The sequence below is a fragment of the Pavona decussata genome, unplaced genomic scaffold (assembly GCF_977016875.1).
Source record: "Pavona decussata unplaced genomic scaffold, jaPavDecu1.1 SCAFFOLD_9, whole genome shotgun sequence".
Classification (NCBI taxonomy): domain Eukaryota; kingdom Metazoa; phylum Cnidaria; class Anthozoa; order Scleractinia; family Agariciidae; genus Pavona; species Pavona decussata.
The window spans coordinates 268605-284315 of NW_028145432.1; the positions used below are offsets into that span (position 1 = coordinate 268605).

General features: G+C 38.7%; 1 protein-coding gene across 2 annotated transcripts; it reads left to right on the forward strand.

Annotated features, from left to right (window-relative positions):
• The first annotated feature begins 61 nt into the window (after positions 1-61).
• On the forward strand, positions 62-13035 carry LOC146488386 (serine/threonine-protein kinase Pink1, mitochondrial-like). 2 transcript variants are annotated; one of them, XM_085117055.1, is made up of 14 exons: positions 62-256; positions 352-513; positions 2439-2516; positions 3511-3614; positions 3765-3890; positions 4012-4071; positions 4822-4882; positions 6010-6184; positions 6683-6980; positions 7699-7756; positions 8282-8393; positions 9147-9305; positions 10942-11002; positions 12029-13035. In XM_085117055.1, the coding sequence occupies exons 1-14, from the start codon at positions 187-189 to the stop codon at positions 12107-12109; spliced, it is 1605 nt and encodes a 534-aa protein (XP_084973181.1). In that variant the 5' UTR covers positions 62-186; the 3' UTR covers positions 12110-13035. The 2 variants fall into 2 exon arrangements, with proteins under 2 accessions (XP_084973181.1, XP_084973172.1); XM_085117046.1 differs by having other exon boundaries at positions 63-256; positions 346-513.
• The last annotated feature ends 2676 nt before the right edge of the window (positions 13036-15711 follow it).

Below are 15711 nucleotides of genomic sequence, written 5' to 3' on the forward strand. Positions count from 1 at the left end.
TCTTACATGGAGTTAACTTGATTAGGGTCCTTGGTAACCACTCTAAGAGCTTAGTAGCCAGGCCAAGCAAGGCGTCGCGAAATTAAATAATTTATGCTGACTAATCATTTGATCGTCATGTAGAAGTTTGTTGTTGTGTTGGGAAATATTTGACGGTGTTGAAGATTTTTAGGACAACGAAAGCAAATGTCGGGCATCACCCGACTTGGCCGTTCCTTGCTCCGTTTGGTTTTTAGGCAGCTTCCTGATTTAAAAGGTAAGAAATCATCAGGTCATTTGTCGTGTGTTTGTGCAACGATTGATCAACATTGAGCTTTATAAGTTATTGTTGTACTGCTTTCAAAGCATCAGCAAGAGTTCCCGCAAAACCAGGCCTTAGTAGAAGTGGTGAATTCAGGGACGTTAACAGTACTGCAGTTGCACTCTGCACCAGCCGAGCTAGTAGGCGTTTATGGGGTGGCCTCACCGCTAGCGCAGGATGCTTTACAAATACACAGGTAGCCTTCTTACGAAGTGAGTTAACTTCATTATTTATTACTCCAAGTTTTGTCTTACTGTTAGAGTTTAAAAAGGCGCAGAAGTGATATTAAATTTGATTCCAGGTTACCTAATGAACAGTAATTTAGAGCTTTAAAAGGTTACATGTATGCGTAGCAACTTGTAATTAGCAAATAAAATTTATTCAGTTATTATTATTATTATTATTATTATTATTATTATTATTATTATTACTAGTAATAGTTTTCACTAGAGCTGCCCCCGCTTTTGAAGATCTGTTTAACACCTGTATATGGTTTTTACTGGATATAAATACTGTGCATCCGAATTTTAAAAAAGAAACGTTTGAATATTTATTGAAGTTAACATCCATGTAACTGGTTAGCATATTTATCTGTAAATTTGACATTGAAATCTATTACAGTCATACAGTTTTGTTTTGTGAAACAGCAACGTATTGTATGTATAATTACTTGCAATATATTATCCATAAATCAGTTGATATAAAGGCTGGTTTCCATATGATCGCAGACAATCGCAGTCGTTAAAATCTTTGCGGCTGCGATAATAAACACATTCATAACGTAGACCGTTCCTACAATCGTCGGAACACACGAGCGTTGAATCGTGGGAGAGAACTCGAAACTTTGGTTTCCATATGATCGCACAATCACAATTGATCGCAGAAGATCGCAGACGATCGCAAGAGATAGAACATGGTTCCATCTTCTGCGATCGTCTGCGAAACGCTGCTCAAAGATTTGAACTCGTGGTTTGAAAGGCTGCTAAAGATGCAGAAGATGGCGAAACGTGACTTCGTGGTTGCAAGACCTTGACACGGCTGCTAGAAGATGGCAAAACGCGAACTCGTGGTTGAAATGCTGCTAAATGATGGCGAAATGCGAACTCGTGGTTGCAAGACCTTGAAACACTGCTAAAAAGAACTCGAAATGCTGCTAGAGGACGACGAAACGCAAACAGTTCCTCCCAAGACCGTCAAACGCTGCTCGAAGACCTCGTGGTTGCAGAATGACGGCTACCCGACAGCACCTTGCGCGCTTGCTGAAATATTACCCGAGACGACAGTGCGCGCCTAGTTTGATAAAATCGAGATTTTTTTCGCATACTAACAAATTTACTTACAGTACTTACTTTCTTACATTTTGAAATTCCTTATATGTATACACGCGGGGAATCCTAGGGTGCCTCCTCGGGTTTTGGCCTCTGGGCCAAAACCCTGCGGGGGCAATTATTATTATTATTATTATTATGTAAGGTGTTCGGCATCGTGGTTTGAAATGATAGCTGATGTTAATTGTTTGCCTGAGGATTGAAGCCGCCGTAACACCTTGAAACTTTTAGCTGGAACTTGTGTGCAACGGCGCTACGAAACAAGTTTCAGCAGGTGTTGCATCGTGTTTAAACATGGTCGGTTTCATGAAACTTTATCGAACTGCCTATGCGAGACAAGTTTCACGAAAATTAGAACCGCTTTCTACTTCTGCAATGGCTCGCAACAGTCGTACTGGTGAAAAACAAGACTTTCACTGTGCAACACCACTTTGTGAAACTGGTCTTGTTTGCCGTTGCACACAAGTTTCAGCTAAAAGTTTCAACATGTAACAGCGGCTTGAGTCACATAGATATAAATCGTGACGTTTCGACCGTTATACTGCTGGTCTTCATCATGCGATGGTGTCAACTGATTGCCTAGTGGTATAAGTAGCACCTTGGTTTGTGTTTCAAGATTGGTGCATTTTAATCCTCTCTTAGGCTGTTGTTGATTGGAGGATTTCGATCCTTGTCGTTCAGACTAGAAATTGTTCCCTCGGTGGTCTGCCTTGGTACCGATCAGCTGCTGTGTTGTTTGATCATGGGCATCCAGATCCAAAAATCCCTTTGAAATACTGATGCAATTGCTACAATTTATTTGTCAACAGGAGTGGCAACTTCACGCCTAATGAGAGGCTGTGGTCCCAAGGCACCTGTGTTTGCCTTTCTTGGATTTGCATATGCTAGTGAGTATTACATGGACTGTATACCCTTCATTTTTAACTTATTTCAGGACTAAGATATCAGTGAATATCAGGATGTTTAATTTAATCATAATAAATGTGTGACAGTTGATGAAGATGACCTTTTACAGTAGCTTTTTTTTAGAGGGGGGTGGAGGGGTGGAGGAAATGTATGTTGTATTGGGTAGGGGAATGCCAGGTCTGCAATCGAAATTACTAAACTGTTGCATCTCTGCTAATGGATATCTCCATTGAAGCAGACACACTGTTGTGGTCCTGTACAAACACTGTACATTTTTTAATCACCTCTTAAAAGTGGACTGTTCCTTGGTCTCCTGACTTAAGGTGATTCCACTGAATTGCATTGCGCATCCTTGCTGCGCATAATTTTTCATGTCATTTAGCACGAACATGCACACACACAACATTACAGGATTTCCTTGAGGTTAAGCTCGGCAGGAAAATAAATGGTCCTTTTCTTCTAAATGAGCACGGTGACCCCCATTTTTTAATGCATTAATTTAAATGTCATGCAGTTGACCACCATATATCGCGATTTAAAGAAAAGTTTAATACTCTACTTTGCGATATTTTTATTTGAATGCTTTAAAAAGCACATGTTTAGGTAGTGCTGCTTACTTGCACACGCAGCAAAATCTTTAATTTCTTAATTCCAGTTCAATTAAAATAGTTTGTTATGTAAGATTAAAGTAAGTTTTGTTGAACTGCTTCGATATTTTAATGCAAGAAATTAATTTTTCTAGAAATGATAGTTCCCTTTTCTGATTACTAGCGTTCCTAATATAAACCTCGTGGGTCATCTATTTACTATAATAGCCATCCAGGTTGTACAAAAACGAGCACCGTGACCCCCATTTTTTATTTCATTTTTGTAATGTTCATAACATAGTCATGAACTGGACCAAGTCTTAGACAATTTTAAATACTCCTTTTTTTTAGTGGAATCACCTTAAATTTTCTCTGTGTATAAAATTAGGTAGCAATGTGAATCCTCCTAAAGATGTGCAAGAGAAGGAGCAGTTCAGAACACTGCGTCAGTGGATCCAAGAAGCTCTTTGGACTTCAGACCATGCAGCAGAGGTAAAACAGCAAATTCAAGATGTGAATTTGATGTTTCTCATCATGTTATGATTTCAGACTTTTAGACTGTCACTGTTCATGCACTTTGTCTTATAAACAAACTCCCTGGATACCATTTTTACATTTTTGTACAACATATTTGATTTCTAGCATCAAGAAAATGATGGGCAACCTTTGCTCTCTCAGCTTAAACTTAAAGATTATGAAGTTGGTGAAAGACTTGGTGAAAATTCTTCCAACTCTGCAGTTTATGCAGCTAAATATGAGGAGCATGAGGTAAGTATAAATTTTAATAATTTCAAATGATAATTATATATTGTAGGGATCAGTTTGTAACATTTTTGAACTTTTTTTCAACTGCATATTAATGTGTCAAGTGACATTTTTTTCTCAACAGTATGCTGTGAAAATGTTATTCAACTTTGGAGCAAGTTCTAAGAGCAGCTCACTGCACAAAGTGAGTCATGAGGTTTTGCTTCATACCCTATAAAATAACAATAGTATTATTAATAGTAATAATAAAACTGTGTTTCATATTCTTGGACCAACTCAACTTATAAAATATGCACTTTATTTGGAAAATCAACTTAAAAAGTTGAGTCATTTCAAGATGTGTCATTTGCAGTTATATATATAGTAATGGCCAGTCAAACTTCAAACATTTGTCAACTCAAACTTCAAATGTTTGTCAACATTAAACATGCCATGTTTCATACCCAATATTGGATCAGGTTTTATCATCACAAAGTCACACTTGGTGCAGCTAATGGTATTTTTATACTGCCTGTGACTGTAGTAAATGGGCATGTGAACCAGGCGTAATAGTGAATGAGCCATGATTGAGATAAATATGATGACAAATTTTTATAATACTACAGGTCTAGTAGTAATCAGAGATTGGGAGAGCATGTTCAATGACACATAGGACTTGTTGACACAAATGCTAGCGGGACACAAGTCAAAGTCACGTCAAATATGTCAAACAAAAGAATCTTTAGGGGAGCTAATTGGCATCCCTGACACCAAAATTTGTCACATTTTTCTGCATGAAAGACACAAAACAACCAACACAACAATGAACCCACAATGTATCTGTGTTTGTAAGTTATAGTTATTGATTACTAGTTATTTAACACTTGAATGGTGATAAAGGAAGTTGAACTAGTTATAGATAAAACTAAAATAAATGTGCTGCTTTTTTCTGCAGGAATTTGCAAAGGAGTGCCAAGTTCTTTCCGTGGAAAAACAGCAAAATACTTCTGAAGCAGGTTAATGGGCATGAAGTACTTAATGAGTTGTTTCCAAAATTGGTTGATTCTGAGTCTTCTTATTTGGCTTGATGTTAAGGACGGTGCCCACTATTGTTACTGCACGTACGTTGTGCGCATCTCCAGATACTTGGATTTCCTATAGGTGGTGCCTACTAATACAGGGATATTTTTGCGCGGTTTAAATCTATGCTGAGAAAGTAGAACTTACCAAATGCTCTTGGTATCTCAAAAGAGAATTGGGGGTAACCATGCATTTTTCAGAGATAATTAAGGTTCAATTTAGGAAAAAATCCCATACATTGCTTTATAATATAGCGTTTTTTAGAGATATTGTTGCTTAATTTTCTCTGAAAAATGCGTGGTTACCCCCAATTCTCTTTTTGGATTCCAATAGGCCTTGCTAAGATCTGCTTTTCCCGCATAGTCATAAACCTCACAAAAATACTTCGGTATTAGTAGGCACCGTCCTTAATTCCAAAAGTTTTTCATTATTTTGTGTTAATTTGTTGAAGTGTTTTAGAATGGCGATACTTGACAAAGGGCACTTCTTTCCAAGTCGTAGCAGTCGGAGCATCTGATCAGTGTGCATGTTTTTCCCAAACTTTTGACTGAACCTAAACTTGCACATCGATTCCTGAGGATGACTTGATCAGTCGAAAACATTTCCGGGTTTTAATATTTTCTAACTTTTTAGCCTTGTAAATAGTATTGTGGATTTAAAACTATGTTTAGTGCAAATTAAATTTTGTCTAGAAAATTCCAACAGTTCCAAATAACTTCTGGTTTGGCAAACATGTTGATCATCATGTTTTCTTCTTTAGTCTAAAATTTCAAGAATTAGCTTATGGACTAAGACATTTTATTGCTTCCCCTGATTTAATTTTAAAAAGTCATAGGCTGTTCAAGGCTTGTTCAAGCTTACATGAACCTGCAAGATCAAAATATAGACACAGAACTGTGCTTGAATATGACAATGAGTCTGTTGGTCAAATATTTAGAGCTAATTTAGGTCCATTTCTCATCCAAATTTCCACTTAGAGTAGCTAGTTTTCAATTGAGCCCTTCAATTATTCAGTAAACTGTTGCATGTCATATCAAGACTGAATCATGAATGTCTTTCACAGGTCCAGCCTACACAAGCCTGCCACAACATCCTAACATTTCACCAGTGCTCTGTGCCTTTGCTGATGATGTTCCGTGTCTTCCAGATGCTATCAGTAGCTATCCAGCAGCATTGCCTTCACGGTATGGTGAAGGAGGCTTTGCCAGGAATCGCACCATGTTTCTAGTGATGCCAAGGTTAGTGATTGATCACAAAGAGTCAAAATGGACTTTGATGGAAAATATGTACATGTGAGGACTTCAGTCATGTATTAGAATATTTAATAATCTTGTTGATAGGAACAATGTCAATGGTTTCTGTACAAAGTATAAAATTAATGTATCATGCATTATTACAGCTTCGTCTTGTACAAACTACCCTTTTCAACATTTGGCCCAATATATTCAGCAAACTAGTGTTTGTTTGTTTTTATTCACCCGGCAGGTAACTATAATTTGATGTTACATACTGCACACGTGCATGCTAAATGAATAAATTAATCTCCCTAATCAATGTAAATCATGGCATTAGTTAATTCAGCAAATTATACCCTTTTAGTTGCTCCAGAAGAAATATTGAATAATGTTGTTGTATGTACATTATATTGTATATAGTGAGCATCCTTTCTTGCTTACACCAGAAAGTTCTTCAATGTTTTCAGCTGTACTGACTGACATTTGTTTTATTAATACCAGGTACAGCAGAACAGTTGAAGCTTACACAGCATCAAGCACAACCCCAGATGGACGAGTAGGCACATTACTCCTGCTTCAGCTGCTTGAAGGTATCGCCCACTTGACCAGACATGGCGTCGCACACAGGGATCTCAAGACTGATAACTTGCTCCTGGATGAAAGCACCAGTGACCCATGCCCTCGGCTGGTGATAGCTGACTTTGGATGCTGCTTAGCTGACAAAAGATGGGGGTTGACACTTCCATTCATCACAGGGGAGATTGATCGGGGAGGAAACAGTGCCCTCATGGCTCCTGAGGTATTGTAAAATCCTGAATATTAATGCGCAGGGCTTAGTCATTTAAAGTGGCTTATTTTCAAGGAGGACTTACTTCCTGGTGGGGAAGGGGAGAGACTTTTTAATGGAGGGAATTTTGCTCTTAACAAGAAGTTCTGCAGCTATAAAAGGGCAAGCCCCCCTCCCTTTCACACCTTTGTGGGTTTGAAATGAAAATTTAGACGCTGTTCAGTCGTGGCACATTGTTGACATGAGCATCCTTTGAGAAATTACTCAAAATCTCATAATATCACCACAGCAATCAGTTTCTAATTCAGTTAACAGCGTTTAAATACCAAAAACCAAGCCAATTTTACCAGTGAGGGTCGTAGAAAAAGACACTTTTTGTTTGACAGTTATTTACGTTCTGATGGTTGATTGATAACTGAAGGGCAGAATGGAAAGGCCAGGTCCCTTTTATACCGGAATTTCCTGTTTAAGTTTGAAACACACTTGAATAATACATGAATTACCTTTAGAGAGGGCTTATTTTAGAAGGATCTTTGCATCTAAGTTTTAGACTTTTGGTGCACTTTCATTCAAAATTCCACCTTATGGTCTTTTCACTCAGGGTCTCTTTTTACACAAATCTCTTGTATGGCCTGTTCAAACAGAATGATTGCTAACCATGTCAATTGTTTAATTAATTAAATGCTTGGAATGTATAAAACTCTGTTCTAATGTGACTGTTTTCTCTAAGATTGCTTGTGCTAATCCTCTTGAGCCTGGTGCTGTCCTTGATTACACTAGATCTGATGGTAAGGTTAGCATCGACAAGTAGCAGTGACTACTACATAGGATAGAATGGTTCAGGGCCAGATTCATAATGCCTCTAAGAGTTAGATGTGTCCCAAATATTGATTTAATACAAGAGCCTGTTGTGTAGAAACGATGGTTAAGATACATCTCACAGTACAGGTCAGGGGGCATCATCAATTTGGCCCAGAGGCAGTCAGTCATCTTTGAAGGTGGAGTTGGGTGCATTGAGGGGAGGGATTGGGGGTATCATATCTACCAGACCAGTGTGGCCAAATTCATGTAGCTTTCCTAGGTTAAGATGAAGACTAAGTTTGTTCTCCAAACAATAGGCTTTTGCAATCAAACTGTGCCTAGGCGAGATCTTGTTCTGTAAAGATGGCTATATGAATCCTTTCCCGGGTTTCTATCTAACTTCATCGAATTCTCATGTTCACTCTCTGTAACTCTGTATGAAATTCAAATCTGATGATCTCATTGTTTTCTCTTTTCTTAATTTTGTTTGTTCATTTTTTTTTCCCAATCAGCTTGGGCAGCAGGCGCTATCAGTTACGAACTCTTTGGTGATAAAAATCCATTTGGTGGAGATGGACTGAACAGTGAAACATACGAAGATCAGCAGCTTCCACCGCTCGATAAGTAAGAAAACAAAGTTCATTTCATACACCTTTGGTCTGGGAATCTTAAGATTCCAGTCATGTAAATGGCAATGTTTGTTTCTGTTGTAAAACAGTAGTTGGTGCCTTCTCCAAACCTCCTGGGTATTTTAACCATGGCAATTAATTCCTTATTATTCAGACAGTCCATTTTGCTCATTTTTGCAGGCTACTTTGATAGAAGTTACATTCTTTCCTTTATTTATGTCGCAAAGGTGGTTTGCGTGACATCTTTTTATTAGATAAAGTTAAAAAAGGAGTTCAGAAGTGTATTTCCTATACTTAATTTAACAGAAATTTCATGGAGATTATAATTATTATGTGAAATTATAAAAGCAAAATTCTTTGTAAAAACCAAAATAATTGTGGTTTTAACAAAGAAATTTGTGGAATGGGGGTTACCAATGTAAAAGTCGTAAAATTCAAAGTTTTATATTTCCATATTTTTGTGATCAGATCTCTATAAAACTTCCCATTTTTGCTAAATTTGCCATGGCAATCTATTCATGAACTCGGTTTTTCATTTAATTTTGTTTTAAAATATCAAACTAACGGCAGATTGTGCTATCAAGCAATGGTTTTCATCACTTGGGTATTTAATATTCCAGTAAGTTATTGGAATACTTGTATGAGGATAATTTCCTGGTGGTATCCCTTCTAAACATTGCCACTTAGATACAAATAAACCTCCTCGATGTGGATGTCTCTTAACTCTTTCACTTCTTGCACATGACAGGGCCCCAGCAGGGGTGGGGAGAGTGGTATCTCTCCTCCTGAAAAGAGACCCTTCTGAAAGAATCACCGCTGACACAGCAGTCATCATGTTGGCTCTACTACTGTGGGCACCTGTGGAATGGTTGCAGGATAAAGACGTGACCGATATTGACATTTTGAGGTGAGTAGTGATTGAGAAAGCGGGAATCCAAGCCTGAAAGGGGGTGGGGGGTTAGGGTTAGGGTTAAGTTCCTGCAAAGTTTTTGTGGGCTGTGCAGCCCAGCCCTCCAAAATCTGAGCCTATTTCAGAGCAATATATGTACCTTTCAAAACCCATTTTCAGGCCATGATACCAAAATTTAAGCCCACATTTGGACTTCAGGCCAAAGTGGTTAATCATACCCATTTTGAGATTAAAACAGTTTAAAAAAAAATCTTGGCCATGGTAAAGAAATTTGATTGCTGACGTTTTCGAGCGCTAGTCCTTCATTAGAGCGAATCAAAGGGCTAATGTTCGAAATGTCAGCACTTGAATTCATCTCTTTACTGTGGCCAATTTACCTTAACAATTCTGTTGAAAAAACCAAGCACTGGTTTCTTCTCCCCACTGACGCTGCACCAGTTTCTTTACAAACTTATCCTCTTACCTATAGTGTAATGTTTGTTACATAACCTGTTCTAAGCACTCCCTCCTCCCGCCAATTCCTCTCCCCTTTCGTTCTTCAGTCTCCTTGTGTTTTATTTTTGCTGATCCTACTCAGTTTATTTTGTTTGTTTCTGTCATGTAAGAGTCTGGGATACCGTATTTATCCGATTGACCACCCTAGGTGCTTATTTAACTTTGGTCCCACGAGGGTGGGCGCTTATTCGAGGGTGGACGCTTATTATTTTCGCAACATTTTCAGCAAGAGAGGATTTTCTAGAGAAGAAAAAAACAAAGGATGGCAAGGTTTTTTTGCTTCAACAAGACAAAACAAAGTGCAAAATCTCACAAAAACAACATAAAAGTTTATTGACTACCTATCTAAAACTAATTTTGGAACACAACTAACGCTCCTCTCACTTGACGCTGGGCTAGTACAAAAATGTTTGTTGGGAGGGTGGTGGGGTGGGCGCTTATTCGAAGGTGGGTGGTTAATCGAATAAATACCGTACTCACACTCTCTGTTACAAGAAAGAAAAGTCTAACCACGTGACTTAAATTATGTTGACTGCAAGATGAACCAGTATATAGCGGTAACAGTGAGTGCAGAAGATTGAATCACTTTAATTTGCAGATATTAAACGCTCTTACAAGGGAAAAAAAAAAACAGTTCTACACATGATAGACTTTAGAAAAGGTATCCGAGGACATGAGAGAGGACTTCAACAGGACAATTTCTTACAGTCAGCCAAATTGTGATCACGTGATTTCTTTCTTTCTTTCTTTTTTTTTCTCCAAACCGCAGAGCTGAAATTAACCTGCGAGAACAGACGCCCTTTCCGGCTGTTGTTTTCGCGGCGTGTGAAAATCAAAAGGCGGAAAAGGCGTCTGCTAAGCTGAAAACAAAAGTGCGAGAATCGAACTGATATATTGAGCCAAACGACGTCTGTGATCAGCTTTCCAGAAAAGTTAATTCCAAAGGCAGATGACTCTAAATTACGACGAGAACCTCCTTTTCAGCGTCTCAGAGATTGTCAAGCGAGAATTAGAGAGACACGTGAAAGTCAGATCGCTTGAAACTTCTCGTTTTTTGCTCAATCATGCACGAAGGTTATCTTTTGTCTCGACTTCTCAGTAGTCATACTGAGAAAAAAAAACGTCTTTTTCCTCGTAGGTGGCTTATTGGGCTTTCAGTTCGAATACTCAGTAAAAGAGGGTTTACTGTTGAGGATGAGGTGAGTTGTTTTTCAATCACAATTTTTGCGCCATCTTGATTTATTTGATTTAATAATCACCATCCAGTGCTAGTTGAGCGTTTTAAGACATTCCTTGCTCATAACGGAACCACATTTACCTTTCCGAAGGTTTCTTGACAGTCTTCTCAAGTGGATGTATTAAAGGGGAAGTGTCACGGGCATTTTGACCTTTTATCGTAAAAATGGTGTGACAACACCTTCAAAATAGTTACAAAATAATTCTAGAACATCAACAAAAAGAAATCAACTGAATTCTTAAAAGGAACAACTTCATGACCTGCTCTAGTGTATTTTGGGAACGAAAACGGGAGAACTTGAAATCAGTTAGCCTAACTTTTTTCAAGTTGCAGTCCATTCTAACCAAGTCCATCTGTGGCCGGAGACACTCATCGATAGTCTTAGTACACTGGGGTGTTAATTTACAACAAATAAGCAATACCTTTAGGTTTCTGTTGATAAAAAAAAAACATTTTGGAGTTTTTGACATAACACCAATTTCCCGTGATCTTCCTAAAGGAACCCGTAACTAACAGAAATATCTTACTTTTAGTAATTTCTTTATAGTTCTGTTTCTAAAAAAGTTCTTTAAAAGCTTTAAAATCTGTACCATTGTTTCAGTCAAGTAAAGAAAAACTATCTTACTTAAGATCAGAACATTTAACGTCCAAGCACAGTTTCAGATTAAATCGTTCAAAAGCCACACCCTTATATTGCCGGCTTATATCGGGGGACGGAGTACCCCACGGGGGTTGTAGGTTGTGTGCCGTCTGGAACTTAAAAGTTTTGATCGTACTTCAGCCCTTTAGTCATGTTATTTTTCACGCCTCTGGCCCCACTCCATCATCCCCCGCCTCTGGAATTATTAACGTGGGAGCTGAGATCAAGGCGCCCACCACAACAAAACGGTTTGCAGCGGCTTTTGTATGCTTCTCTAGCTACTAATGTGAACCATACATGACGCGTATATCGGTGTGTTAATTCGTTATCCTTTGTTTTCCTCGATAGATCTTGCGCCGATTCTTGTATCGTGCCTCGGAAGCAGATATCATGGACGCACTTGAGCTGTTGGATGAGGATATTGACTGAACAACGAACTAATCACTCTGCACTGTTTTTTATTATATTGTAAATTAGGTAGCGTAGCTATTATTAGAGTGGTTTTCAATTGTGTTGAAAGCATTTCTCGTTTGCTTTGGTTTTGCTCTACTATCGCTCTGTGATTGGTTAGCAAGCACAAGCCAGTTCCTGGACCAATGGGAAAATAACCAAGACCAATCAGAGTTTCATCACACGCAAAATTTTCCCGCCGTTGACGCTGGTAACATGCATTTCTTCGAATTCTGATTGGTTCATTCCGCTGTTTTCGTCTGCTGGGATTGGTCAGAGAAATTACTTTCGTTTTGGTTCAAACCTCTCTATAATATGTATAAATAACCTCTATAGAAGGGACTTTCTGCAACCACTTCACAGTAATTCCAACTTGTTCACCTTGTACAGTGTAGCCGAATAATCTAGGAACTGTGAATTGAAAGGAAAGGCGTGCAGTTAAAGAATAGAATGAAAAATTTACCTTCGTGTGCGTTTTCCAACCAAAACGCAATAGTGTGGCCGAGGACTCAGTGTAGTACCAGCAGGAATGAGTCACTCTGAAACTGTGTGATATTTGTTCTTGCAGTTGCAGTTACTGAAGTTATTATTATTCCCTGTCGCAGAAAAATGTTGTGTTTAATCTACAAATAAGTATAGAGTTTTGCCATAAGTTGTACAAAAGCAAGAAAAAAACTGATTATTTAAACACTAATGGCGAGGAAGCCCAAGGGAAGCCACGGGGCTTACAAGGAATGGGCTCCCTCAGTTAAGCATGGATATAATTAGGCGAGAATGAGCGCTATGCGGAAGGCCTAAGTAGCTATATATGTATTTTTTTAATTCCTAGGATACGATAAATATAGGTAAGGGACTAAGTTAAGAATGAACTCGAGTATCAATAAATGTTGAGTTTCTCAGCGTCATCGGGTATATTCCTGACAGCGTAGAATTACACTGCTGTATGAATACAGCCCCCGGCTCAGCCCGCGACGGAGTTCAAGTAATAAGAGGTCCACGTTTTCCCAAAATCGCTTTCGATACTGGCAGTAGTGAACTCTACGGAGACAACGGCAGCGAATTGAAGAAACGTAGCTTGATTTTCGGGTGGTATACTCATTCTTAATTCGACCATAGTACACGCTGTCTTCACAGTATCGGTACCCTCCATTGACCAGCTCACCCTCGTTCCAGACCAGTTCTGTCCTTTGACTGGCCCGCTTTCACAACATAGAAGACGGACAACTTTTTAGACCAACAAATTGCTCGGACAAGTCGTCGCAGTGTGAAAAAGGGACAGGCGCGATTTTCGGCGTAAAAGTTGTCTAATTTTTCCCCTTCGATTTGTTTTTTGTCATAATAGGAAGGTCACAAAAACAAACCACTTTTACATCCAAAATGACATTCGTAGACGACCTGCCAATCTTCCAAAAGATTTTCTGTCCGGTTCTCGTGTTCGTCTTTGAAAACGGCTGATATGTTGTAGTCTTAGGCCGTGGGGTTATTTTGTTTAAAAGAGAAATCTTTCTCCGTCTTTTGACTGAAAAGGTCTCCCGACGGTACAATCTAAATCTTTACTTATGATCGATCCACAGATATCAAGGTTCTCCTTAGAACATTTTAGAACAATTTTAATTTAAATTATCTTTCCATCATCAATAAACTATGGGTTATTTTCACTCTTTAAAGAACCCACTGGAGGTCAACTGAGATAATCTACTCACACACTTCCTAAGGACACCGCGCGTTCTGCGGAAACTCTTTTTATCTCAGTTTTCATTTTGTCACTGAGCCAATCAAATGACAGCTATCAAAAATAAGGCTTGAAATTCCCTTTAACTCTTAATGCAAGCGATAACTTTTCCAAGTTATCCATAAGTTGACTAAAAACTTCATGTTTTTGAACGGCTACGGATAAAAGAAAGACCAACCCAGTTACATACGCAACTTGAGCAGTTGCAAAAAGAAATGGCCTGAAAAAAGAAAATCCTGGCTTGAAGGGGATTCAAACCTACGACCTCTACGTTACCGATTCATAGTTCTACCTCTTCCATTTCTTCACCTCTCCTGGTATATCGTTATGAATTCACAAGATGACCAGCTCCCAACGGTGGCTTGATAGCTCAGTTGGTATCGCAGAGGTCCGATGGATTCCAATCGCGTTGAGGTTCAAGCCTGAATTTTTTCAGGCTTTCTTTTCGAAGCTACTGATCCTGCTAAAGCTGCGTACATTACTGTAACCATTTCTCTCATTTGTAACGAATTCTTTTCAACAATGTCGGTCCGTTTTGTGCCCGAGCTAAAGTTCAAAATATTTATGTCATCCACGTGTTTTTGCCAGTACCTCATTTAACTCCATTACAATTCGAATCACCTCTCTCTTCCTCTTCTCAGTAAACGCTAACAAGGTAACCTCAAGGAACGTGTTACAAATGAAGAAACGACCCAGAAATGCCGAAACACGTGACGGTGAAAACAGAGCAACTCGCTAGCAGTGACGTCACCATTTTTTTAATCATTATTTAAATCGGAAAATCGAGAAAATCCGACCGTGCTTCGAAGGTGGATGGCCAAAAAATCGTACTTTTTAACTTCTAATGATTATAAAAAACTGGATCATTGTATAATGCAATTTCAGAGATTTGATTGGCTTAGCGGCCATGGTATATGAGCCATTATACCACGCCCGAGGAATGGTGACCATTAAATTGTCTTCTGGTTGTTCTTTCAAAGCGAAATCAGCAAGATCTAGCAATAATTCTTGATTGTTTTTAACAAACGAATTATTCCACTCGCGCTTGTTAGATATGAGCATAGGGGGCCCACACAATGTGTCTGTGTAGCCGATTGTTATTATATAGTAAATGCACTGGATTTACCGTTTGCTTCACCTATAGCGATATATCGGTAACTATGTATATAAATCAATGATAAATAAACGTTGAATTACCTTATCTGTGGTATATAGTCGTCCTTTTACCTCAAAAGCGGTTTTTTGAGCGATTTTGAAGGAGTTTGAGTTCGCCGTTGACTGTTCCATATGTAAGAAGGAACAGTCAACGGCGAACTCAAACTCCTTCAAAATCGCTCAAAAAACCGCTTTTGAGGTAAAAGGACGACTATATACCACAGATAAGGTAATTCAACGTTTATTTATCATTGATTTATATACATAGTTACCGATATATCGCTATAGGTGAAGCAAACGGTAAATCCAGTGCATTTACTAGATAATAACAATCGGCTACACAGGCACATTGTGTGGGCCCCCTATGATATGAGATGATTATTGCCAACTCGACGCTACGCGCCTCGTTGGCTATATATCACTGATCTCATATCCATCGCGCGCGCGCGCTCGTAGAGTAATTGTAACTAAAACTATAGGATATGTTTGTTTAGTACATTATCTACATTTTCCATTGAAAAAAAAAAAGTAACAAAAAGTATGAGGTAGGTTAAAATTTGATCCATTGGACCTTTTAGCTTGATGAGAGGTTTGTGTTTTTAGCCTCGATCCGATCACCCAAAAATATCCCGGATGTTCACCCGCGTTTGGTTTTCGCGCCATTTTACTTGTTGTTCAAGCAAAATCCCGCAAA

Bases quoted from the DNA above. Each gene is read 5' to 3' on its own strand.
- LOC146488386 (XM_085117046.1), top strand. From the start codon at position 187: ATGTCGGGCATCACCCGACTTGGCCGTTCCTTGCTCCGTTTGGTTTTT. The intron at 3,891-4,011 runs GTAAGTATAAAT...TTTTCTCAACAG, and splicing joins CTAAATATGAGGAGCATGAG to TATGCTGTGAAAATGTTATT. The intron at 6,185-6,682 runs GTTAGTGATTGA...TATTAATACCAG, and splicing joins ATGTTTCTAGTGATGCCAAG to GTACAGCAGAACAGTTGAAG.